This window comes from Penicillium macrosclerotiorum (genome assembly GCF_028827735.1).
Source record: "Penicillium macrosclerotiorum strain IBT 26536 chromosome Unknown utg000002l_segment0_segment0, whole genome shotgun sequence".
NCBI classification, from domain to species: Eukaryota; Fungi; Ascomycota; class Eurotiomycetes; order Eurotiales; family Aspergillaceae; genus Penicillium; species Penicillium macrosclerotiorum.
The window spans coordinates 947,080-969,105 of record NW_026643082.1 but is presented as its reverse complement, the minus strand read 5'-3'; the positions used below and the strand labels follow the sequence as shown (position 1 = coordinate 969,105).

At 41.1% G+C, this 22,026-nt stretch overlaps 4 protein-coding genes across 4 annotated transcripts; 2 read left to right on the top strand and 2 right to left on the bottom strand.

Moving 5' to 3' along the window:
- Positions 1-335: 335 nt before the first annotated feature.
- Positions 336-1,885, bottom strand: N7462_001492 (cysteine protease ATG4; the record flags this gene model as incomplete). Its single annotated transcript, XM_057073218.1, has 4 exons — positions 336-705; positions 761-1,058; positions 1,361-1,562; positions 1,736-1,885. The coding sequence occupies 4 exons, from the start codon at positions 1,883-1,885 to the stop codon at positions 336-338; spliced, it is 1,020 nt and encodes a 339-aa protein (XP_056936859.1).
- Positions 1,886-2,534: 649 nt separating this feature from the next.
- Positions 2,535-4,656, top strand: N7462_001491 (uncharacterized protein; the record flags this gene model as incomplete). The annotated part of the gene is made up of 3 exons (XM_057073217.1): positions 2,535-2,595; positions 2,654-4,118; positions 4,194-4,656. 3 exons carry the CDS (start codon positions 2,535-2,537, stop codon positions 4,654-4,656), a joined length of 1,989 nt encoding a protein of 662 aa, XP_056936858.1.
- A 209-nt stretch (positions 4,657-4,865) lies between these two features.
- On the bottom strand, positions 4,866-6,588 carry N7462_001490 (putative C2H2 finger domain protein; the record flags this gene model as incomplete). Its single annotated transcript, XM_057073216.1, has 2 exons — positions 4,866-6,417; positions 6,473-6,588. 2 exons carry the CDS (start codon positions 6,586-6,588, stop codon positions 4,866-4,868), a joined length of 1,668 nt encoding a protein of 555 aa, XP_056936857.1.
- Positions 6,589-7,086: 498 nt separating this feature from the next.
- Positions 7,087-9,016, top strand: N7462_001489 (uncharacterized protein; the record flags this gene model as incomplete). The annotated part of the gene is made up of 4 exons (XM_057073215.1): positions 7,087-7,496; positions 7,572-7,725; positions 7,787-8,790; positions 8,842-9,016. The coding sequence occupies 4 exons, from the start codon at positions 7,087-7,089 to the stop codon at positions 9,014-9,016; spliced, it is 1,743 nt and encodes a 580-aa protein (XP_056936856.1).
- Positions 9,017-22,026: the final 13,010 nt, after the last annotated feature.

Here is a 22,026-nt window from a genome sequence, read left to right as displayed (position 1 = left end):
TTTCTGTTTCCTGCGGCTTTGCTTTTGTTTTTCTGCCTCCTGATCTTTTTCTGGGCTCGGAGGCGGTCGGTTATGGGTGTTTTGCGGGTTTTCTAATGTGTCATGGGATGGTATCAATTTTCTTTTCCCCGATGGGCGACTTTTTCTGATGGTTACTACTCGATGCGCGCGGTGTAACATAACTCGGGTCTGGGGCTGGTTGTACGGTTAAACCTCCCCTAACTAGAACGCGAAATTCCAAATGCTTGATTGCATTGCAAACTTGTCTTCCTCTGCTCTTTTAGTCTGTATATGGTGCCATTTTCCAATCCTTCTGGTCGTTCCAGCAAATGCTCCTACAGCAATGCATCCGAATCATCCAACACCTCTACCTCGTCCAGCGCCTCCTTCCGACCAGGTGTCACATCGATCGAATTCCCTGCCGCGATGATGTGGATGATCGGCTTCCCCGCGGTGGATTGGACCCGTTTCTTCCAGTCTGTCCAGTCCGCATCGTCTTGAATGAGGAAGCCAATTAGCATGCTGGGGTCCATTTCCTGGATGGGAATCCTTCGTAAGCGGCGAGTGTGGTAGGTGTCGAGTTCCTCCGCTGTATGTGCGTCATCTATCCGGGGTGGGAGTCCGCTACGAGTCGTGTGTGGATCTAGGAAGAAGAGATGAGAATCCTGCACACCTACAAAATAATGAGACGCGGATGGTCGTCCCCTGCGCAGTGGACCGTCAGCTTCCTATGCCCTTTGTCAATGGCTGTTGGACGTACCCTGCGACCCCGACAGATTGTGGGTATTGAAATGCTGCTCGTAATCCATCCCAATATACTGGGGTGACATGCTCGATCCCTAACCGGAGCCCAAGGAGGATCAAAGTGGGTTGTATATGGCCTGATTCATCCCTAGCTAGCCGAGTGAACTGGTCCTCGTAGACATCGGACGTATCGTTGGTCACGTAGACTCTAAGCGTGGGGTTATCGCATTCGCTTGATAGGATCCTGCCGATGCTCATCAGGTCTGTGCTCGGAGGGTCTTTGAGGGTAGCGATGAGGGTTTTGTTGGCACGCACTGGATGCATCGAGCGGTGGCCGATGGTCCAAACCACTCCCCTGGATATTTTCCACATGATTCGGCGCCCCGTTGGACAAATTGATGTATTGAGAACGGCGCTTCTGGGTGATCGCCAAACATGGCAAGGAGTTTTGATTCTTCATCCGATCTCTGGCCTCTTCGCCAACCTGTATGTCTCATTAGAGATGCGACGGTTCATCCGATGATGTTCTGTTCTTAGGTTGAATTGGAGTTACCTCGTCCTAGTTGTAGGATACAGAGGGTGTTCGCCAATAGGCTCTGGCCCGATCTGATCATACAACCCCACCCAGTGTCGGATGTGAAGCCCTGCGTGTCCATCAGCTGGCTCCGCAAGCGAACACTCAGGGTCATGGAGGAGGCCGCTTGGGATGTGTTGTTGCGTGGGATGGGTGGGAAGTTGGAGCGATATGTCATCCATATTCTTGATTCAAAATCATCCAGGAATGATGCAGGCCAGGTTCTGGTCACTGGGTCCGTTGGCTGGTCTGCGGGACAGTTATTAGTTTTCGGCTCTGTAGGCTCGATCGGCTCGGTATCTTGCGGTCCTTGTGATTCTTGTGGTTCTTGAGGGGATGACCATAGTAAGGGCCATGTTGGGTAAAGGGTGGAGTTTGAATGGGAAATTGTGCCTCGATTCATCGATTCTAACATACCTGTATGGGGGGGGGGTCTTGTGGTGAGAGGGGCTTGTACTCTTCGCCCAGGCACCAAATCGAGGCGTCCGGCGCGGCGTCGTTCTTGGGCTCGGGATCCCAGAAGTATTGTACAATCCGCTTGCATTTTTCCAGGTCAACTCCCGTCATGTCCGCGGGCTGTGTATCGGTTGCTAGGGTTTGGGGAGGGGGGGGAGAGGGGTGTTGATTTGACGGGAGTTCTGGGGGGGGGGAGCCGAGAGAGGGGGATATCTCGTGCGTGTAGTAGGGATATCAAATATATATATCGACGAAGTACATATATATTCACATCCTCTCGCTTCAGCGCCGATCGAATAACTGCAAACAGAAGGACAGACAAGAATGGCCGGTCGACAGTCGGAAAAAACTAGAGTCAAATCCCACAGCACAAATATTAATCCCCAAAAGTCGCAAAGAAAGGGAGGACGAGGAGGTGAAGCCCGCGGGGATTGAGGAGTGTCACGGGCGTCGGGCACGACGTCACTCAGCTGACCGCGGCAGATCGCAATGGATCGCATCAGTTCATTCTGTAGTTTTGAACTCGCATAATCACCAGCCGGTCGATGCTATTTACTTCCTACTAGATCATTCGAACCTTTACTAGAGTCGTACGTTATAGACTGTATTACTCCCACTCCACGGCTACGACACCCTCCGATCGGTCGGAGGCTGGGAAATCCCCACCGCCCGGCCAATCCCAAACTGCCCAAGAAATCCTACTCCTCAACCTACCCCCCACAATCCCTCTTCTCTGGGCAAACTCTCAACACCGACACCCATGGCCCGCCATGGCAAGGCGAAGGCCCGTGCCAAACGGGGCTCTGCAATGGAAACTTTCAGTAGAGTATCCCCTCTGAACCATCACAATCCGCCTGCCAGGACTAACCGCCGCCACAGCGGCCTCGCCACACCGGTTTACAATGCAACAAGAGGCTCGGAACACAGAAACTCACAGTCGATGGTGGTCGAACAGCAATCTCCGCCACAAGGCGGTGAGATTTGTGAGCGCAGGTACATTACAGCGAAAGGAACTCGAAGGTGTCGAACAAGAAGACCGCGACCTGATGGTGAATGCCCCCGGGCGAAAGGAGCCAGAAGTCGAGGGTTCATCAGACCCTTCTGACCCAAAGACCAATGAGCAGGGGCGCAGATTTTTCTTGGACACAAGTGCACAACTCGTGGTCGACACGGGACTGCCAGACCCAGTCCCACGATTCGATTCCACCGACTCAGAAGATTCAAGCGAGGATGAAGTGGTGTTCGCCGGCCGGAACAATACCACGAGACCGGTAGTGATCGAATCAAGCAATGACGAAGTTCGAAAAATACTGGATACAACTCTGACAGAGCAGCGCCAAATACCGCTCGCAGCGGAGGCGAGGGAGCCCGAACAGGCGGTACAAGCACAGCCTGATGATCTGTTGAACTCCATGCAAAGTTCAGCCAGGCCTGATACCTGTCTTGCTCATAGCGAATCACCACGCGATGAAGTGGATGCACTAGCTGACTACATTGCCAATATCGACAGCGAATACCATCTAGAGAACATACACTCTCACATAGATGAATTCGAAGGGGGTATCGATGTTACCGAAGTCTCAAAAGATTCTTCTCTGTTGCCACCCTGGCCATCCACGCGTTTCAGCCGACCGCAGTCGCAAACTTTCGAGAGAGACATACCCACAGCAGGCGGAACAGACGAGGACCTGGTTCAAAGCTCGATCGACGGTGAGCTCCCAGCCCCCATCCCCCGAATCCCCAACCACCCACCAGTTCGATATAACCCCGACAAAGAAGAATCAGTCCTTTCAAGAATGTATATTGACGCACAGCTTGAACCAGAATTCGATTCAGCACTGGCACCAGATGACGAGGCAGAAGAAGATACAGATCCATTAGATTCACCGGACGCAGACTCCGACGAGGAAGAAGAAATCGACACAGATCTTCTCGAGGAGCTGGCCGTTCGATGTTCAACAGAGCGGAAGAAGGGAAACCGGGGGAAAATCTCGTTCGCCTCCGCCACTGCATTTGCAGATGCACTGGAGTCGGATCCATACTATGGATTTGATATTATGGATCTTGATCGACCCAGCCTACACAAAAAGAGCAAGGGTCAGAAACATCCCGCCCTGGACGTGATGCTCTCCGACAGCGACCTGGAACTTCACCTCCAGGAAGTCTGGCAGACCGATCGTAACAAAAAGAAGACGAGAAAGAAGGAACGAGAGGAGCTTCGCTCGCAGGGATTACTAGGTAGAAGCCCCGGGGACGCGGATTTGAAGGTTAAGTACGCGAAGGGAATGAATTTGGAGGAGCTGATGACAGAGTTTCGAGCATTCCTGTTATCTTCAAAGACCAGGTACGGGCCGAATTGATTATGTTTTCTAGCTTCGATAACGTGAGAAGTGAGAAGCCCCCGCTAACTTTCGTCTAGTCTATCTCTACCACCCATGACCAAGCAACGACGGAAGACCATCCACGAATTGGCTAACATATTAAACCTGAAATCACAATCCCGCGGAAATGGGCTTACGCGGTTCCCAATGCTCGTCAAGACTTCTCGTACCCCCGGGTATACATCAAAGACTATCTCCAAGGTGGATGATTTACTCTCTGGACGGAAGCTAAATCGTCGGCTTTTCCAATCCTGGGGCTCAGATGCCTCGAAGTACAAACCTGTCAAAACCAAACGGGGTGGTTCGGGTGCTACAGTCTCATACATGGATGGAGATGTTGTTGGTGCCTCTGCCCCGGAGATTGGGGTCGGCAACCGAGGACGAGCCATGTTAGAAAAGATGGGATGGAGCAGCGGCACTGCACTTGGGGCAACCAACAATAAGGGTATACTTCTTCCAGTTGCACATGTGGTCAAGAACTCGCGAACAGGGTTAGGCTAGGATGTCTTCTTTTGCATATATGCGTGGAGGAGTAATGAATTTTTTTGTGCTCGAGGGCATGTCGGTTGGGGTTAGAGGCGTCATCATTCCCAGATTTTTGTTGCATCCCCACATTTTTAGACGCTCATAGCAATACAGTCGGATATGCAATTACCCCTTGAGCATTTTGATTCCGTCTATTGAGACGTAGAAAAAGAAAATGTATGACTCTATCTTCGTTTGCTCTTGGTCTTTGTGGTGGTCCTCGCTAGGTGTGCGTGGTCTGGATTTTCTTTCAGATGGGAAAACAGCTTTGTTTTCGAGGCAAAAATGGCATGACAGCCTGTACATGCAAGCCCCGACGGTTGATCGGTGACACGAGCTGCTTTCTTCGCTCGTCTCTGCTTGGCTTTGCCAATATTATTAGCTTTATTACTTAGAAGGGCTGGTGATTCGTCACCCAAGCCAGTAGACGATATTCGTTCAGCAAGGAAGGTGACATTGTCATCATCTCCTGATTCGCTACCAAAGTCTGAACGAAGCCTGGTTTCGATGGTCTCTCGTGAAGCATAATCCTCGTCCCCAACAGAGTCAAGTGAACGTCGCGTTAGATATGAACGGGGGGATGACTGGTCATCCCCATCAGGGCTGGGCAATGCAGTCGTGGTTGAGTCACCCGAAAGACTTGTAGGCGATTTTGTATTATGGGCTTCGCATCGCTGATCTGGTAATCCTTGACCAGGCGTCTTGTCATCACTGCGATCGGATTCAGAGGTATCGACAGTGGGCAGGCCTTGGTCTGGAAAGCTGTTGGCATGTGCTGTTGACTCAAGATGGAGTTCATCATTCTGAGCTTGCATCTCCCGGCACAATTGCCTGAATGCCTTCAAGTGCTTTTTGCTCCGTTCATGAGCTTCAAATTGCTTCAGACTTTTAAAATGTTTGTTGCATGCCACGCATTCGAAGCTTTCAATCTCACTCTCAGAGCTGGCGTCATCTTCGTCCATGACAGGCTCACCCGAGCGTGCCCACTCTGGAATAACATGCTCACGCATGCTGGCCTGATTTTTGGCCCGTGATCGAGCTGCTTGGGCCGCAACTGATTGGCGCAGAGTCTCCTGCCGTTGGGCTTCATTTTGAGCATTGGCTTTGTATCGAGGGTCTCGCTTTTTGATGAAAGCCACTAGGGAACGAACTGCATCGTTAAATTCCCGAATGCCATCTTCGCGAATGCGCCGGTTCTCCTTTTCCATCAATCTGCGAACTCGACGATCAGGAGCCTCAGAATAGCGATAAGCATCCTTCCATGAAAATGTTTTTTTGGTAGAAAACCCGCTCCATGCAGCATAGAATGGGCGAACTACGGTCTCGAAATCGTCATCCCCAGTCCCAAAAGAAGGGTAATCCACCATCACCTGGTCCTCCAACTGGCATGCCAGCTGCTCCTCTCGCGCTAATTGATCAAATTGCTCCCGAAGGCCGCCGAAGAACCCGGTTGGCGAATCGGAGAATTCCATCCGAGGGTTAAATCTCGAAAACATCTTGAGAACATCTTGTGCGGTTGTCACTGGTATGCTCGACGAAGATTGATCTCCTCCAGCGCTGCTGCCTGTGCCCAAGAAGGCCTCGCGATGCGAGTCGTACCATGCACGCTCTTGAGGGTCGGCGAGGACCTCGTATGCGGATTGGATCTCGGCGAAGAGCCGCGTAGCCTCTTCAACATTACCAAAGTTCCGATCCGGGTGTAGTTCAAGGGCTTTTCGGCGGTATGCTTTCTTGATCCTACCAAGTGTCAGCCAAGCGCGAGTGATGCGGGCGCAGGGTGCCAATGACTCACTCTTCGTCACTTGCACTCCGTGTGATCTCCAACAATTCATAATAGTCTGTTTTCTGCTCAGACGGCGCCTCCTGGGCATCGGGCGTCTTCGCCCCGGTGGATTGTGATTGACCCATGTCGAAAAACCAAACAAAGTCTGCGTTGAGTGTTCGAGGAATACAAGACACCGGATCTCGAGGGGCATGAATTGCCTGGGCGACCCCGGGACCAAAGATTGGTGAGTGAGCACAGCGACCGTGCGCTTTTTGGCGCGCAGAAGGTCAAGTCGAAGTCCGAACCGTTGCGGTGGAACAAGATTTAGTGTGGCGGGGGAGGAAACCATGATCAACTCGGCTTGGCATCTCTCCCCGCTCCCCTCCGTCGTCTTTTGAGCTTTCTTCCATCCCGCCTCTGACCCTTTCCCCTCCAGCCTTTTTACAGAGAAGAATGCTTTTAAATTGACTTCTACGCGAATGAGGGCTCAGCGCTGGCGTTGATTTCGCTCTTGCTCCGCTGCCAAGCACCACCACCCATCGGATGGTCAACTCATCCCCCCGGACCTCTCGGGCTGCCAATTCTAGCTCACCTAAAGCCAAGGGACTTTCAAGTTCCTTTCTGTTTTTTCAGTAACAGTGATGATTCCGTCTTTGACTCACCTCCCTGAGGAAATCCTTCATGCGATTCTATGTTCCTTGCCCCCTGGATCGTCCGCCGCCCTCGAGCAAACTTGCCGTCGGTTCAAGAATGTCACAAACGAGCCCTTATTGTGGCGCCACTACTGCCAAAGCCGTTACAGGTACTGGGATAGAAAACATGAGATAGCGCGCAAACTTTCGAGCCCGGCGTCGTCCACAGACTGGAAAGGGCTCTTTGTATTGAGACACTGTATCGACTGCTCCGTCACTCGGCTCCTGGACAGTATTCTCGGTAGCCAAACGGGGAGAATTGAAAAGTTCCGTGCAGTCATTGACTATGGTTACGATGCAAAGGATACTCTTCTGGGCCATAGCAGGGTAGAGACCGGCGAGGATCACTTCGCGCGGAGGTGTGTATTAGCTTCTCCCGCATCTTAGCCTGTTTTTTCATATTGACGAATGGCTTCCCTGGCTTTGATGTGCAGATATTACGCCCGAGCCCTTTTGACTTGCCTCCACCGAAGTATCGCTGTTCCCGAATGGGCTAGGCTTGCGCGCGGTGAACCGGTGCCACTGGAGCGTGCCTTGGGTGCCTTTGATCTCTTTATCCCCGAGAGTGGCTTTGGTGATCTAGAAGAGGTCAGTTTCTTAATTTCATATGATATTGATTGTCCTAACATGCTGAATAAACTGGTCTCAGATCAAAGATAGCTTGGCAGGTCTCGTCACTCGATTTACCCGGTCCAGCCCAGACTTTGGCACCTTAAGCCCGCGCAATAAGGCTCTTCAGCTGGCATCCTGGTTGCGTGAAAGTGACTTGATTGGCATTCAGCAAGGTCGAGAGTTTCATGCTCTTGAGCATAATTTTATCGGACTGGCTTTGCAGAGCTCGGGACACAACTCACTTCCACTGATCTCCGCCGCGATTTATTGCTACGTGGCCCAAGCGCTAACCCTCAATGCCCAGCCATGTGGGTTTCCATTCCATGTTCATGTCATTATCTTCCCTCCCCCAGGACTCGATATGAATGGCCATACGGTGAACGGTATGGGATCGGGAACCCCAATGTACTTGGACCCGTTTCGAGGAGCGCGGGAAACTCCTGTCTCGGACCTACGTGACCAACTGGCTTTTCTTGGAGCGTCTGAAACCGAACAGACTGAATTTCTAGGCGAGTCATTGACCTCGGAGATCGTCTTGCGTTGCAGCAGAAACATCTGGAATTCAATCCATTCCCCGTCTCATCAATATGACGGACCTATCACATCTGTAGATATGGTGAGCGCCAAGTACGCCTCTGTGTGGTCATCGATGCTTCTTTCAGGGGATTCCCGGCCAATGGACCTCCGACATCAGCTCCCATTACTAATGGAGCTCTTCGCGACGGATTTTCCATCGGATATCTTTTTGGTGGAACAGTATATTGTCCCCCTTTTCCAAGGCCTCTTTGAGCATGAACATATTTTGGAGAGTCTTCATGTCATGCGTGCCGTAGACGAAATTCCTAGGCAGGTACGACGCCGATCCGGTGAGAACAAGGATATACGATATCGGGTGGGCCAGGTATTTCGACATCGTCGCTACCAGTACCAGGCTATTATCACTGGCTGGGACTCCGAATGCGGTGCAGGGGAGCAGTGGATGAGAAGAATGGGTATTGATCGTCTGCAGGCTGGACGCCATCAAAGCTTCTACCATGTTCTGTGAGTCTTCCATGTAACCGACTTTGCGCTCTTCGCTAACAATGGTGGTAGTGTTGAGGATCGTAGTGTCCGGTATGTGGCAGAGGAAAACATCGAACTCTTTCTTCCTCATCTTAGCGAAGTACCCCAGAGCTTGATTGCCATTGCCGGAAAGCATTTCAAACGATGGGATCATTCCTCTCGAGCCTTTGTGAGCAATGTGAGAGATGAATATCCCGATGATTAATTAGCCTTGTTGGTTTCCTGCTATATATACTCTATTTTCCTTTATGTCTTTCTTGGTAATATTCTAGCTCGTCATTTCATGAAATAAGAATTTTGAGAAAGGGAAAATTCAATCTGTGAATCTTTGTCTAGTAGTATCTTATAGTGAGTCATACTATTGTAGTTTTTATAATACTCTAGATAATGTAGTTCTTTATATAGAAAAATTTATAATACATAGGAGGTCAAAAGTCTGTCCCGACCCTACTTCCCTATTACCATATTGACTATATATAGATGTTAGAGAATAACTACTTGTACAGGGTAGAAAGCCTGTCGACTAGGTAGGAAGATAAACGTCAAGTAAGGAAAGCAAAACACTGTTTCTTGCTATCATGGATCTCTCTATAATCCTCAATTTATATACAAGTTTCAACACTTTCCCACATAACCAAGCAAAGACGATGGATCACATTACAATATACGGTCTGACGTGGCCCACATATAATCAGAGGTAAGCAAAGGCTACAGAGAAGAGGGGTTCACGAATCCCTAATGGAAGGGCACCGAACCCTCAGGGTCTTGTAGGTCATATATCCATGTTGGGGAGAAGTAGGGCTGTCATGATGAAGCCTGACCGGTGAGGTGTCGAACTGACACCTGAGGCGTGAAGTTGGGAATAGCTTCATATTGCAATATCATATGACAATAGATAATTTTTTCTTGCTCCTTTAATTACTAAATAGTATCATAGTAAGTCGATTTTAGTAGTAGTTAAAAGAATAATAGCAAGCTAACCCTTACTTAATATTAGGCTACTACTATATACACTATTAGAAATAGTAAGATTCCGTAAATCTAGCTATTAGTCCCTTACACCGCCCCCCCCCCAACCCTTCCGGGTTGTGGTGGCACCACGTCAGACTGCGAAACTATATCAGACTGTCATTTTTTCCTATATACCCTATTTACCAAGGTATCCTAATGATATATATAAAGAATATCACTTTCCAAACGTGCCTCCTCCGCTCTTTCTATTGGTATATTTTGATTCCATAGGATTAGGTATCAATCAATCAAGCAATAATCTTATTCCTGGTAAAGCTTCCTCTATATACAAGGTGCTATGCAGGGATTTGCGCCTTCTAGTGGCCAGCCTAATGCGTATGAGAAGTTGCCAGCAACAGCTGAGCAGTGCTGCCACTGCTCGGAACTAACAGAATGAAATCGAACGACAAAGGTAAACAAATAAGCGAGAGAAGGGATTACCGCCCCCGCGGCCCAGTCCCACAGCAGTCCCAGAGGTTGCCGAGTGCACCACGCCACAACATGTACCGTTTGTGGCCTCAGCAAATCCAACATGCAACATCTATACATGCGGGGGGCAGAGAAATAGTGCCGCCGTATAGAATCTGGTAATAGTGATAAAAATAAGCTTTCTTCAATCAATCAATCAATCAATCAATAATCTTATTCCTGATAGAGCTTCCTCTATATACAAGGTGCTATGTAGGAATTTACGCCTTCTAGTGTCTAGCCAGCCTAGTGCGCATAAGAGGTTACTAGTAACAGCTAGGTAGTAGTTGCACTACCAGAACGAACAGATATAAAATCGAATAGACAAAGGAAAGATAAACGAAAGAAGGGATTCCGCCTCTGCAGCTAGTCCCGCGATAGTCCCAGCTGTTGCCGAGTGTACTACGCTATGTATACACCTATAGCCTTATAAGCTATTAACAGCGTTAAGTAACTTTCGAAATAGTCTAGGTATCCTCTATATATATGGGGGCGGAGAAATAGTGCCGCCGGCCTTATATACAATCGTGTTCAAAAGTTTTTCCCGACCCCACTTTTTATTGCTATAACAACCCCTACCCTATTTTTTTTCTTCCTTCTATAATACTAATACGCAAGATAACCTAGCAGAATCTGCTAAAAAACGAAGAAAAATGGTAAGCTTACCCCTTAGCAACGTTTGGCAATAGTATATACTACTAATAACGGTATATCTAGGTGTTACGCGCTGCTAACTAGTCAACGTAAATGTGCGTTATTGTAACGTACCTCTCTCGTAATCTCCGACGATCTATCTCGCAATCGTACCGTTGCCTACTCTAGCCTTACACAGGCTCGGATCTATAGAGTAGACCGAAGACGTATATAGTTGAAGGGCGCCTAGTCAGTCGACTAAGTAGTTATATGATAACTACTAAGTGTTCCTCCTAGTTAGAGTATATCCTTATATTGTACTATAAGGGTATTACGTCTCTTAAAGATAGTCGATTGTTAAGTTTAAGTGTGACTGTAAGTAACAATAGATAAATTAACGCGAAGAACTAAATATATATAGGTGAATAAGCGTCCTTATATATCTATTCCTTCCGTTATTCTCGATAGGACCTTTCCTATTATGCGGATAGGTCCGTTCCGTTCGAACGGAACGGATCGTTACGTAATCCTATACTTAGGTATTATAGTCTAAGTATCTCGATAGATTATCTAGTAGAATCTATCTAACCGCCTTATTGCTAAACTAATTAGTTTAGGCGAGTCTATAATTAGTATCCTAGGGGTAGGTCTATAATATTACCTCCCTCTCTCTTAGTCTTTCGTTCTCGGAAGATATAAGTAGTCGTAAGTCCCTCTTATCGGTAATCTTTCCTTCTAATTCCCTTTAGTAATATTTCCTAACTATATCTTCGTTAGGCGTTTCTAGTCGTAAGCTCTACCTTCTAATCGAAAGTAAAGGGTTTAAATCCTTAGTCCCTTATAACCGCTATATTCGTCTTCGCTACTGTTAGAGAATAACTACTTGTACAGGGTAGAAAGCCTGTCGACTAGGTAGGAAGATAAACGTCAAGTAAGGATAGCAAAATACTGTTTCTTGCTATCATAGATCTCTCCATAATCCTCAATTTATGTACAAGCTTCAACACTTTTCCTATATGACCAAGCAAAGACGATGGATCACATTATAATATACGGTCTGACGTAGCCCCTATGTGTCAGAGATAAGCAAAGGCTACAGAGAAGAGGGGTCCACGAATCCCTAATAGAAGGGCACCGAACCCTTAGGGTCTTGTAGGTTATGCATCCTTGTTGGGGAGACGTGGGGCTGTCATGACGAAGCCTGACCGATAAGGTGTCGAGTTGACACCTGAGGCGTGAAGTTGGGAATAGCTTCATGTTGCAATATCATATGACAGCTACGTCTATATTCGCTCCGATTATTCTAAGAGCTATTCGTGCTATATCCGTACTAGTTGTAGTGTTAGGTATAAGATACCCGAGAAGTCTTTTTCTAACGCGGAGTAGCGCTACTTACTTAAGTCGTAATCCTCTCTTCGTAATTAGGAAGAGGAATTATTATAGGCGTAATCCGAAATCTTTGCTAAACTATTATATATCCGAAAGTAGGAAAAACTATTACGTAAACGCGCTAGTAATTTTATCGCTCGTGAATATTAAGATATTGCTAAGCTCGAGGAGCTCGAGCGTTACGAAAAGGAAGAGTTAGAGCGTCTCGAAAAGGAACGTATCGAGGCCTCTACTCTTAATAATCGTAGAGTAGAGTCTAGTACCGCTTCTAGATATAACGATACTACTCTTTCTACGAACTATTAGGTTCTCGCGGCGACTTCCGACCTTCCTAGTTTATCGTAAGTCCTAGGGTCTTCCGACTTTATATAGGATAATATAGACGCTTTTTTATAATCTCCTAGTTATAGTTCTATTTCTAGTAAAACTATCCTACTAATAGTTAGTAAGCTATTAGATTCTCGATAGGCTCCTATATATTATTATTAGTATCGTACCTCTTCTATTTAATAAGGTAGTAGTACTTTCTATTAATTCGTTTCTCGTCTAGTATTTCTTCTACTTCGAATTCTTTATTAAGTTCGATTTCTTCTCCTTTCTTATCGTATTAGGTATTCTTAGGTGCTAGTTCTAGTAATAATATATAGAACGTTAGATATATCTTCTTTATTCTCTCTAGTAGTTTTAACTAAAAATTTACTTTACTAATTTTTTCTTTAATTTCGTATAGTCTAATTCGTAGATAATTAAGTTTTATACTTAGTTATTTTATTTTAATATTATATTTTAGAAGGTAAACCTTCCCTCCCTTTTTTAAATTAGGTCTCTCTAATCTACCTTTATCGTAGTAGAGTACTATCCTATTACTAATAAACTCTATATCTTAGTATAGCTATAGGTATAGCTACTTTAATTCTTTTACTATTAACTAAGCCTCTTCTATAATAGGATAGTTTCTAATTAATTCTCTAATTATTATTAGATTTCTTCCGTAATTTACGAAGAATAGAGTTTCTCTAGTTATTATATTAACCGCGTTATTATATATAAACTAGGCTAATAGTAGTAGTATAACCTAGTTATCTTAAACGTAGTTTATATTTATCTATAGATATTACTCGAGTATCTAATTTACTCTCTCTATCTATCTATTTATTTATAGATAATAAGTAGTAGAGAGCCTATACTCTACTCCGATTAAATCTATTAATAACTACTAGAATTTCGATATAAAGAGCTTATCTCTATTACTCGTAATCCTTCTCGGTATTCTATACTTTAAAAATACTTCTTTTAATAAAATCTACGCTAGTTATACTACGCTAATTATCTCTATAGTTAGGATTATATAGGTATATTTTATAAGTCTATCTACTACTACTAGGATTATATCCTATTCTTAGCTTTTTAGTAGTTTAGTAATAAAATCTATTATTATCTATTCCTATAGTTCGGTTAGTATTTCGCTCTTCTATAGTATTCCGTAGAGTATATACCTCGTAGGCTTATTTCGTTAGTATATTTCGTATCTCTAGATATATCCTATAACCTTTCGTCGTAGGTTTAGTATAAAGTAGTTCCTTAATATCTATTCTATTATCTTTTCCGTTCCTATATATCCTCTTATAGGATTATCGTAATATTATTTAATTACTTCTCTTCGTAGTACTATTAGAATATATATTAATCCGTATATTAGGACTAATCCCTTATTTATCTAGATAAGGTTTTCCTTCTCTAGTTTTATAAGTTTATTAATTATTTCGTTACTCTTAGTTACTTATATAAGCTATTATATCTATTTAGATTCTTATACTTCGCTTATCGTAGCGAGCGTTTAGTAATTATATACTAAATACCCTTTATTATTAGTCTTAAATACTATATTCTATTAGTTCGACTCCTTCTTAGTAGTCCGGTCTTCTACTTAGAGTATCTACTTAGCTATTAGCTATTCTCTTATAATATTCGATCCTATAGTTATAACTTGCTAAGACTTCTACCTATTAAACTTATTATCTTATAAGTTCCTTAGTCGTAGTGAAATATATTAGATTCTTATAGTCTAACTTTACTATTACTTAATATTTTACTCCTTCTAGATAGTATCTCTATACTTTAAACGCGGAAACTATTACTAATAGTTCCTTATTATAGATATTATAGTTAAGCTCTATAGGGCTTATCTTTCGTAACTAGAAGGCGACTAGCCTTAGGTCTTTACCTTCTTTATCTATAGGTTAGAGTAATCTTACTCCTAACGCGTAGTCTAATACGTCTATTTCGACTATAATTAGTTTCTCTTTATCGAATATCTTTATAATTTATTATTTTATAAAGATTTCCTTTAATTTATTAAATACTTTCTCTACTTTAGGCGTCTAGGCCTATTAGGTATCTTTCTTAGTTAACTTATTTAGGTTAACTATAACTTTTCTAAATCTCTTAATAGATTATCGGTAATAGTTATATAGGCCTAGGAACTACTAAACTTCTTTTACGTTCTATAGGGTAGGCTATTCGGTAATACTCTTTACCTTCTCTTCCTCTATACTAAACCCTTCCTTAGTAATTATATATCCTAGGAATCCGGTTTCCTATACGTAGAACTTATATTTAGATAGCTTAAGGTAGACCTTAGCGTCTAATAACTATCTTAATACTATCTTATTATATTTAATATATTCCTCTAGGGTTCGTAAGAATACTAGGATATTATCTAAGTAGGCGATAACGAATATATTAAGGTATTCCTTTAGTATATCTATAATAAATCGTTAGAACGATACTAGTACGTCGGTAAGCCTAAACGGTATTACTAAGTATTCGAATAGACTATAGTAGTATCTAAATACTATCTTCTATTCGTCTCCTTCTATAATTCTAATTTAGTTATACGCGTTAGCTATATTATATTTCGTAAAATATTTTATACCTACGAGTATATCTTAGATCTCTTAAATTAGTAGTAATAGGTATTAATCTTTCTTTATAACTCTATTAAGTTATCGGTAGTCTATATATAGTCGTAGCGATCTATCCTTCTTTTTAACGAATAAGATAGGAGATCTAGCTAATAATTTCGATAGTCGAATATAACCTTTCCTTAGGTTCTTATCGATATATTCCTTTAGCGTCTATTGCTCTTTCTTAGATAACTAGTATATTTTTGAATATTATAGTTTCGTGTTAGGTACCGTAAGTCTAATTTCGTAGTTAAATAGTCCTCTCTCTAGTAGCTTACTCTCCGGCGGTAGCTTAAAGATTATTCTAAATTCTTTATATTCTACTAGTATAATCGGTTCCTCCTTAGTTATATATAAGATATAAGGCCTTCGATTCGTGGTTAATTATAACGTAGTCTTATAGTTTATTATCCGTTATATTAGATCTCTATTCTATTATAAGGAATACGCTAACGTTTATTATATTACGTTTCCCCTATACCCTACCTCTAGGCTAAGATTTACCTTTCTCCGAATAGGGATCTTGATAGGTACCTACTTTCCCTAGGCTAGGTCCTTTCTATTTCTTCTTTTACTATTACTACTCCTCTTAGGAGACTCCCGACTAGATCTAGCTAGTCCTATAATATTTGTAGTTATTAAAATCGATTACTTCGGCGTTCTAATCTATAGTAGGGTTATATTTCCTTAACTATAGTATCCCTAGGACGATATTATATTTCCTAACTAAGATAATATCGAAGTTAATTATCTCTAGGTATTATCCGATAATTATTATTATAGGTCTACTCTTACTCTTAATAAGTAAGCCTAGTCTTTCTCTATTAAGACCTACTATCGGTATAGGGTCTTATTTCCTAATTATATTAATATTATTTTGCTAGTAGTATCTTAGACTTATAAAGTTTCCTACTACTCCTAAGTCTATTATAACTCTTATAGTTCGGTAGTTTAGGTTTACTTCGATAACCTAATATTTGCCCTATATTATAGCTACTAGTTGCTATATTTTTATCCTCCGGTTTCCTATCTAGAGTCCTATAAATTCTCCTTTCTATTATAGCTTACTTATCTATATATAGGGTTTAGGTTTAATACCTAAGTCGAGTTTTCCCTATATATAGATCCTGTAGTTATTATTATAATACCCTATTATCGCTCGTTCGTAGTACTTTAGGTATCGAGTATACCTAATATATATATATTTAGGGTTAGTATATAGGTATCCTTTTAGATAATACGCTATAAGTTTATCGGCTATCTATTATAGGTTTTTAATCTTATCTCTAATACCGGTAACGCTTTCTAAGGCTACTTACCTAATATTATCCTTACTTTCTTTGTCGAGTATTCGCTATACTTATAGCTTAAACTCTCTAAGACTTATATCGTCTTCTTCGCTTATTTCGTTAGCGGTTATAGGGAATTCCTAAGGTATCTCTAGGATTTCTAGTAGCGTAGAGTATATTAGAGATTTTAATATCTATTCGTACTCCTTAATCTCTTCCCTCTTACTATCTATAGGGCTACTATCCTTCGTAGTAAGATATTAAGCTTAGCTTTAGCTCTCTATACTATCCTCTTTAATAGATAGGAATTATTCCTTTATCTCTTCGCTTATAAGGGCTTCTTCTCGCTCTAGCGGTATTTATTATCTTAGTTTTCTCTTTATTACTCGTCGTAGCGTTATAGGTTCTAAGTACCTAAATAACTAGTTAAAGTCTAGATCTTATAGCGTTATAGTAACCTATATCTTAGGTACCTCGATATTCTTATTAAGTATTTACTTAATCTATTATTTAGTCTACGCCTATTAGGTATTCTCTCGTGCTAGTTCTATAATTTCCTTTATCTTACTAGGATCTAGGCTAGTCCCGCCTTAAAGTATTCTTTCTTATTACTCCGGCGTTAACTTCTTAAAGAGTTATTCGTATCGGGTTATAGGTCGAAACTCTTCCTAACTCTACTCGTAGTCCTAGGTAGTAATCTACTACTATCTCTAATCTTTATTACTTATAGCTTAGAGTTCCTATACTCGGATACCCGTAATATCGTATCCGCCTCGATTATCGGATATCGCTCTTAGCTACTAGGTCCTTCCTTAGCCCTTATACTAGTTTTCTCTCGGCTTATTACCCTAACTACGCTACTCTAGGTAGTCCTTAATATAGTATCCTAGTTTCCTATATTTAAAGTATAGGTTTTTCTCTTTCCTTTCTACTTACTCTCTACTTAGGAGTCTCGCTACGTCGAGCTCTATTAGTCGTAGTCTATAGGGATCTTCCCTCTTTAGCCTATATAACTATTAGTAACTTAGTCTACTCCGACCTTATCTCTATATATCGACGTCTTATTTCTACGCTTATTAGTCGTAATATCGATTATCGATCCTAATAGCGGCTTCGATTAATTTATTTAAGTCCTTAATAGGGTCTATTCGTGCTAGTTCGTCTTTAACGTATAATTTAAGTCTATTATTATAGTACAGAATTAGCGCGTAGTTATCCTATCCTAGTACTACTACGTACTATATAAATTTAGCTATATAGGCTAAAGTCGAATTAATTTATCGTAATTTTCTTAGTTTTCGTTTAGCGGCTTTCTTTACGTCGATATCGCTAAATATTTTCTCGAGATATTTTTTAAACTAGGCGTAGTAGGAGAATATCATCGTAGTAGTTCCTACCTACTCGCTTCTATCCTTCTTATAATATTCTCTTATATATAGCTCGATCTACTCCTAGGCCTTCCCCTTAAGGTAAGTTAATACGAAAATTACCTTACTAGATTCCGTAGGTAGCTTTCCTTTATTTATATAGATATATATATCTATCTATATTAGGAACCCCTATAACTTAGTACGGTCTCTATTAAATAGTTCCGCTTTAGGAAGCGTAAGAGTTATATTAGTAGCGCCTAGTAGTACTAGTGCTATAACTTATATATTAAGCTATTCGAGGTAATCTTTAGTATTAGCCCTAAAAGCGTTTAGTTATTCTATAAGGATCTTAATACTTTTCTTAAGCTAGGCGATCTATTCGTCTCGCTTATCGTCCGAGTCTAGGTCTAGCACCTATAACTAGGTAGTCGGTAGCACTAGTACCTTCTTATTATAACTATCTACTAGAGCTATAATACTTAAATCACGGTTTAATAGATAGGGCGTTAATTATATTACGCGCTACTAACTAGTTAACGTAAATATACGTTATTATAATATACCTCTCTCGTAATCTCCGACGATCTATCTCGTAATCGTACTATTACCTACTCTAGCCTTATATAGGCTTAGATCTATAGAGTAGACTAAAGACGTATATAGTTAAAGGGCGCCTAGTTAGTCGACTAAGTAGTTATATAATAACTACTAAGTATTCCTCCTAGTTAGAGTATATCCTTATATTATACCGTGAGGATATTACGTCTCTCAAAGATAGTCGATTATCAAGTTCAAGTATGACTATAAGTAATAATAGATAAATTAACACGAAGAACTAAATATATGTAGGTGAATAAGCGTCCTTATATATCTATTCCTTCCGTTGTTCTCGACAGGACCTTTCCTATCGTACGGACAGGTCCGTTCCGTTCGAACGGAACGGATCGTCACGTGATCCTATGCTTAGGTATTATAGTCTAAGCATCTCGATAGATTATCTAGCAGAATCTATCTAACTACCTTATTGCTGAACTGATTGGTTCAGGCGAGTCCATAATTAGCATCCTAGGGGTGGGTCTGTAACACTAGGGTATAGCTAGCACGGGATTTTGCCCGTAATCCTAAGACGATATACTTAACGTTATATAGAAAGCTTTATAGTTAAATTAGCGTCTCGTATAGGAAGGCCTAGGAAGCTAACTAGTCGTGATTATACCTTCCTATATTTATAAGCACGTGTTAGAGAATAACTACTTATATAGGGTAGAAAGCCTGTCGACTAGGTAGGAAGATAAACGTTAAGTAAGGAAAGCAAAACACTATTTCTTGCTATTATAGATCTCTCTATAATCCTTAATTTATATATAAGCTTTAATACTTTTCCTATATAACTAAGTAAAGACGATAGATTATATTATAATATACGGTCTAACGTAGCCCCTATATATTAGAGATAAGCAAAGGCTATAGAGAAGAGGGGTCTACGAATCCCTAATAGAAGGGTACCGAACCCTTAGGGTCTTATAGGTTATATATCCTTATTAGGGAGACGTAGGGCTATTATAATAAAGCCTAACCGATAAGGTATCGAGTTAATACCTAAGGCGTGAAGTTAGGAATATGTTAGAGAATAACTACTTGTACAGGGTAGAAAGCCTGTCGACTAGGTAGGAAGATAAACGTCAAGTAAGGAAAGCAAAACACTGTTTCTTGCTATCATGGATCTCTCTATAATCCTTAATTTATGTATAAGCTTTAATACTTTTCCTATATAACTAAGCAAAGACGATAGATTATATTATAATATACGGTCTAACGTAGCCCCTATGTGTTAGAGATAAGCAAAGGCTACAGAGAAGAGGGGTCTACGAATCCCTAATAGAAGGGTACCGAACCCTTAGGGTCTTGTAGGTTATATATCCTTGTTAGGGAGACGTAGGGCTATTATAACGAAGCCTAACTAATAAGGTATCGAGTTAACACCTAAGGCGTGAAGTTAGGAATAGCTTTATATTATAATATTATATAACAAATTATCCTCTCTCTATAACCGCTTACCCCTAAGCGGGAGATTTAAATAGTTAGTAGGCTTATTTAGTATAAATAGATTAAATTCTAAGGCTGTGATCCTTATATAAGTAAAGTAAATAAGGAGTGTTATACTATAGAAGTAAGAGCTTCCTTTATTTATATCCCCTACCTTATATTACTATCCTTTATTTTAATACTCTTCTACCTCCTCTCTTCTATTTCTTATTACTATCCTTTCTTTATTATATTGTCTACGTTTCGTTTACTATACCTCCCTATCTTCGTGCTACCTATACGATACTGATTATACCGAAGTATTTTTAGTGTATATATTACTTACAGACCGCTATCGGGCCTTCGGGTAGTCTATCCCTAATTATAGATACCTCTCTATTAATTAACTATATCTTAGATACTAAAGTATCTATTCTATATCGCTAGTATTCTGCCTAGAATACTATATATTCTACTATAGGTTTCGCTAGGCCTTCTACTAGGTTTTATACTAACTTCTTCTTAGTCTACTACCGCTATATTAGGCGATACCTATAACCTTTCTAAGATCTTGCTATAGGCTAAGAAGGTTTTCTAGGATAAGATAGTAGTAGATAATAATACTAGGGAAATAGGAGTATAGCCCTTTTTCTAGGCTATTCGTCTAGAGATCGCCGAGGCTTCGTAGGATCTCTACTATACTTTCGATAGTATAGAGTAGGCCTATCGCTGTAAATATCTCCTTACTAGTACTAAGAATATTATAAAGGTAAGTCCCCTATAGAAATTCCTTAAATTTTCCCTAGAAATAAAGGATACGAGGTTCGTCGGGCTTACACTATAGTTTCTATAGCGCGTCGCTATCTTATACTAGGATACCCTTACCGCTTATCGATATAATCTTTCCGGAATTCTTCTTCCCCCCGACGGATCCTCTACCCGGAGATAGGGTTTATACTAGTTAAATAAGCTACTTCGACTTCTTTCTAGGGATAATAGATACCTCTCCTAGGCTTAGGTAAAACTAGTATTCTACTATAGGGTTTCAGCGGTAGTTCGTGATAGTTAGGTAACTTATCTAGTAGATCGCCTAGCTAATACGGAGGCCTATAATAATTTAATAAATATTAAATCTAATAATAAGCCGGAAGTACTAGTAAGAAGTATTATAGATAATTTTCCTCTTATTCCTAAGGAAATTTAATCTTTAGTATAGTGAATATTAGGATAGTATCTTATTTCTATAGGCCTTCGGTAGGGTTTTATTTATTTATCTTCGACTATATACTTATATAACGCGTAGTAATAATAATATTTAGGATTTTCTTTTAGTTCTTTATTTCCTATAAGCCTATATTAATCCTATAGCGTTCCCTATATTATCTTAGGATACCTATTAATTATATTCTAAGAGCTAGCTCTTCTATTTAATAAGAAAATAGGGCTCTCTCTTAATAGATTTTTCCCTACGTACTTCTTCTATCTTATATTTATTATTATCCTCTAGTTCTAGTATTAGAAGGTTTTTATTATCTTTCCTACTTTATTTTTTCTATAGTTCTAGGAGGAATATATAAAAAACGTTATAAATATAGTTATATTACTAAGATAAGCTTAGATAGTAAGCCTATTTACTAATAGGTTATAGGATTCTAAAGAGTCCGATAAAGTAAGGTACTAGTTTCCTATTCCCTTTTAACCTAAGGTATTTTATAGAAAGACTAACTAGGTTTTCTCTTTTAAAGGTTATTAGTTTATAGGCCTAATTATAGTATTTTATTATAGTTTTAGCTACTATTCGCTAGTATTCCTTTAAACTCTACTAAAAGGTTTTAAGTTTCTTAATACGTATAGATACTACTAGGACCTCCTAGTAATACGTTTCGCTCTTAAGACGCTAATAGAAATCTAGTAAGTAACTAAGTAATACCTAAAAAGGTAATACCTTAGTTATTATATTTACTATATTATTATATATAAATTCTATATTTTTTAATAGTGCTAGCTAGAGAGCCTAATTTTCTACTATAAGGTATTATAGGTAATATTTAAATATTTAGTTTA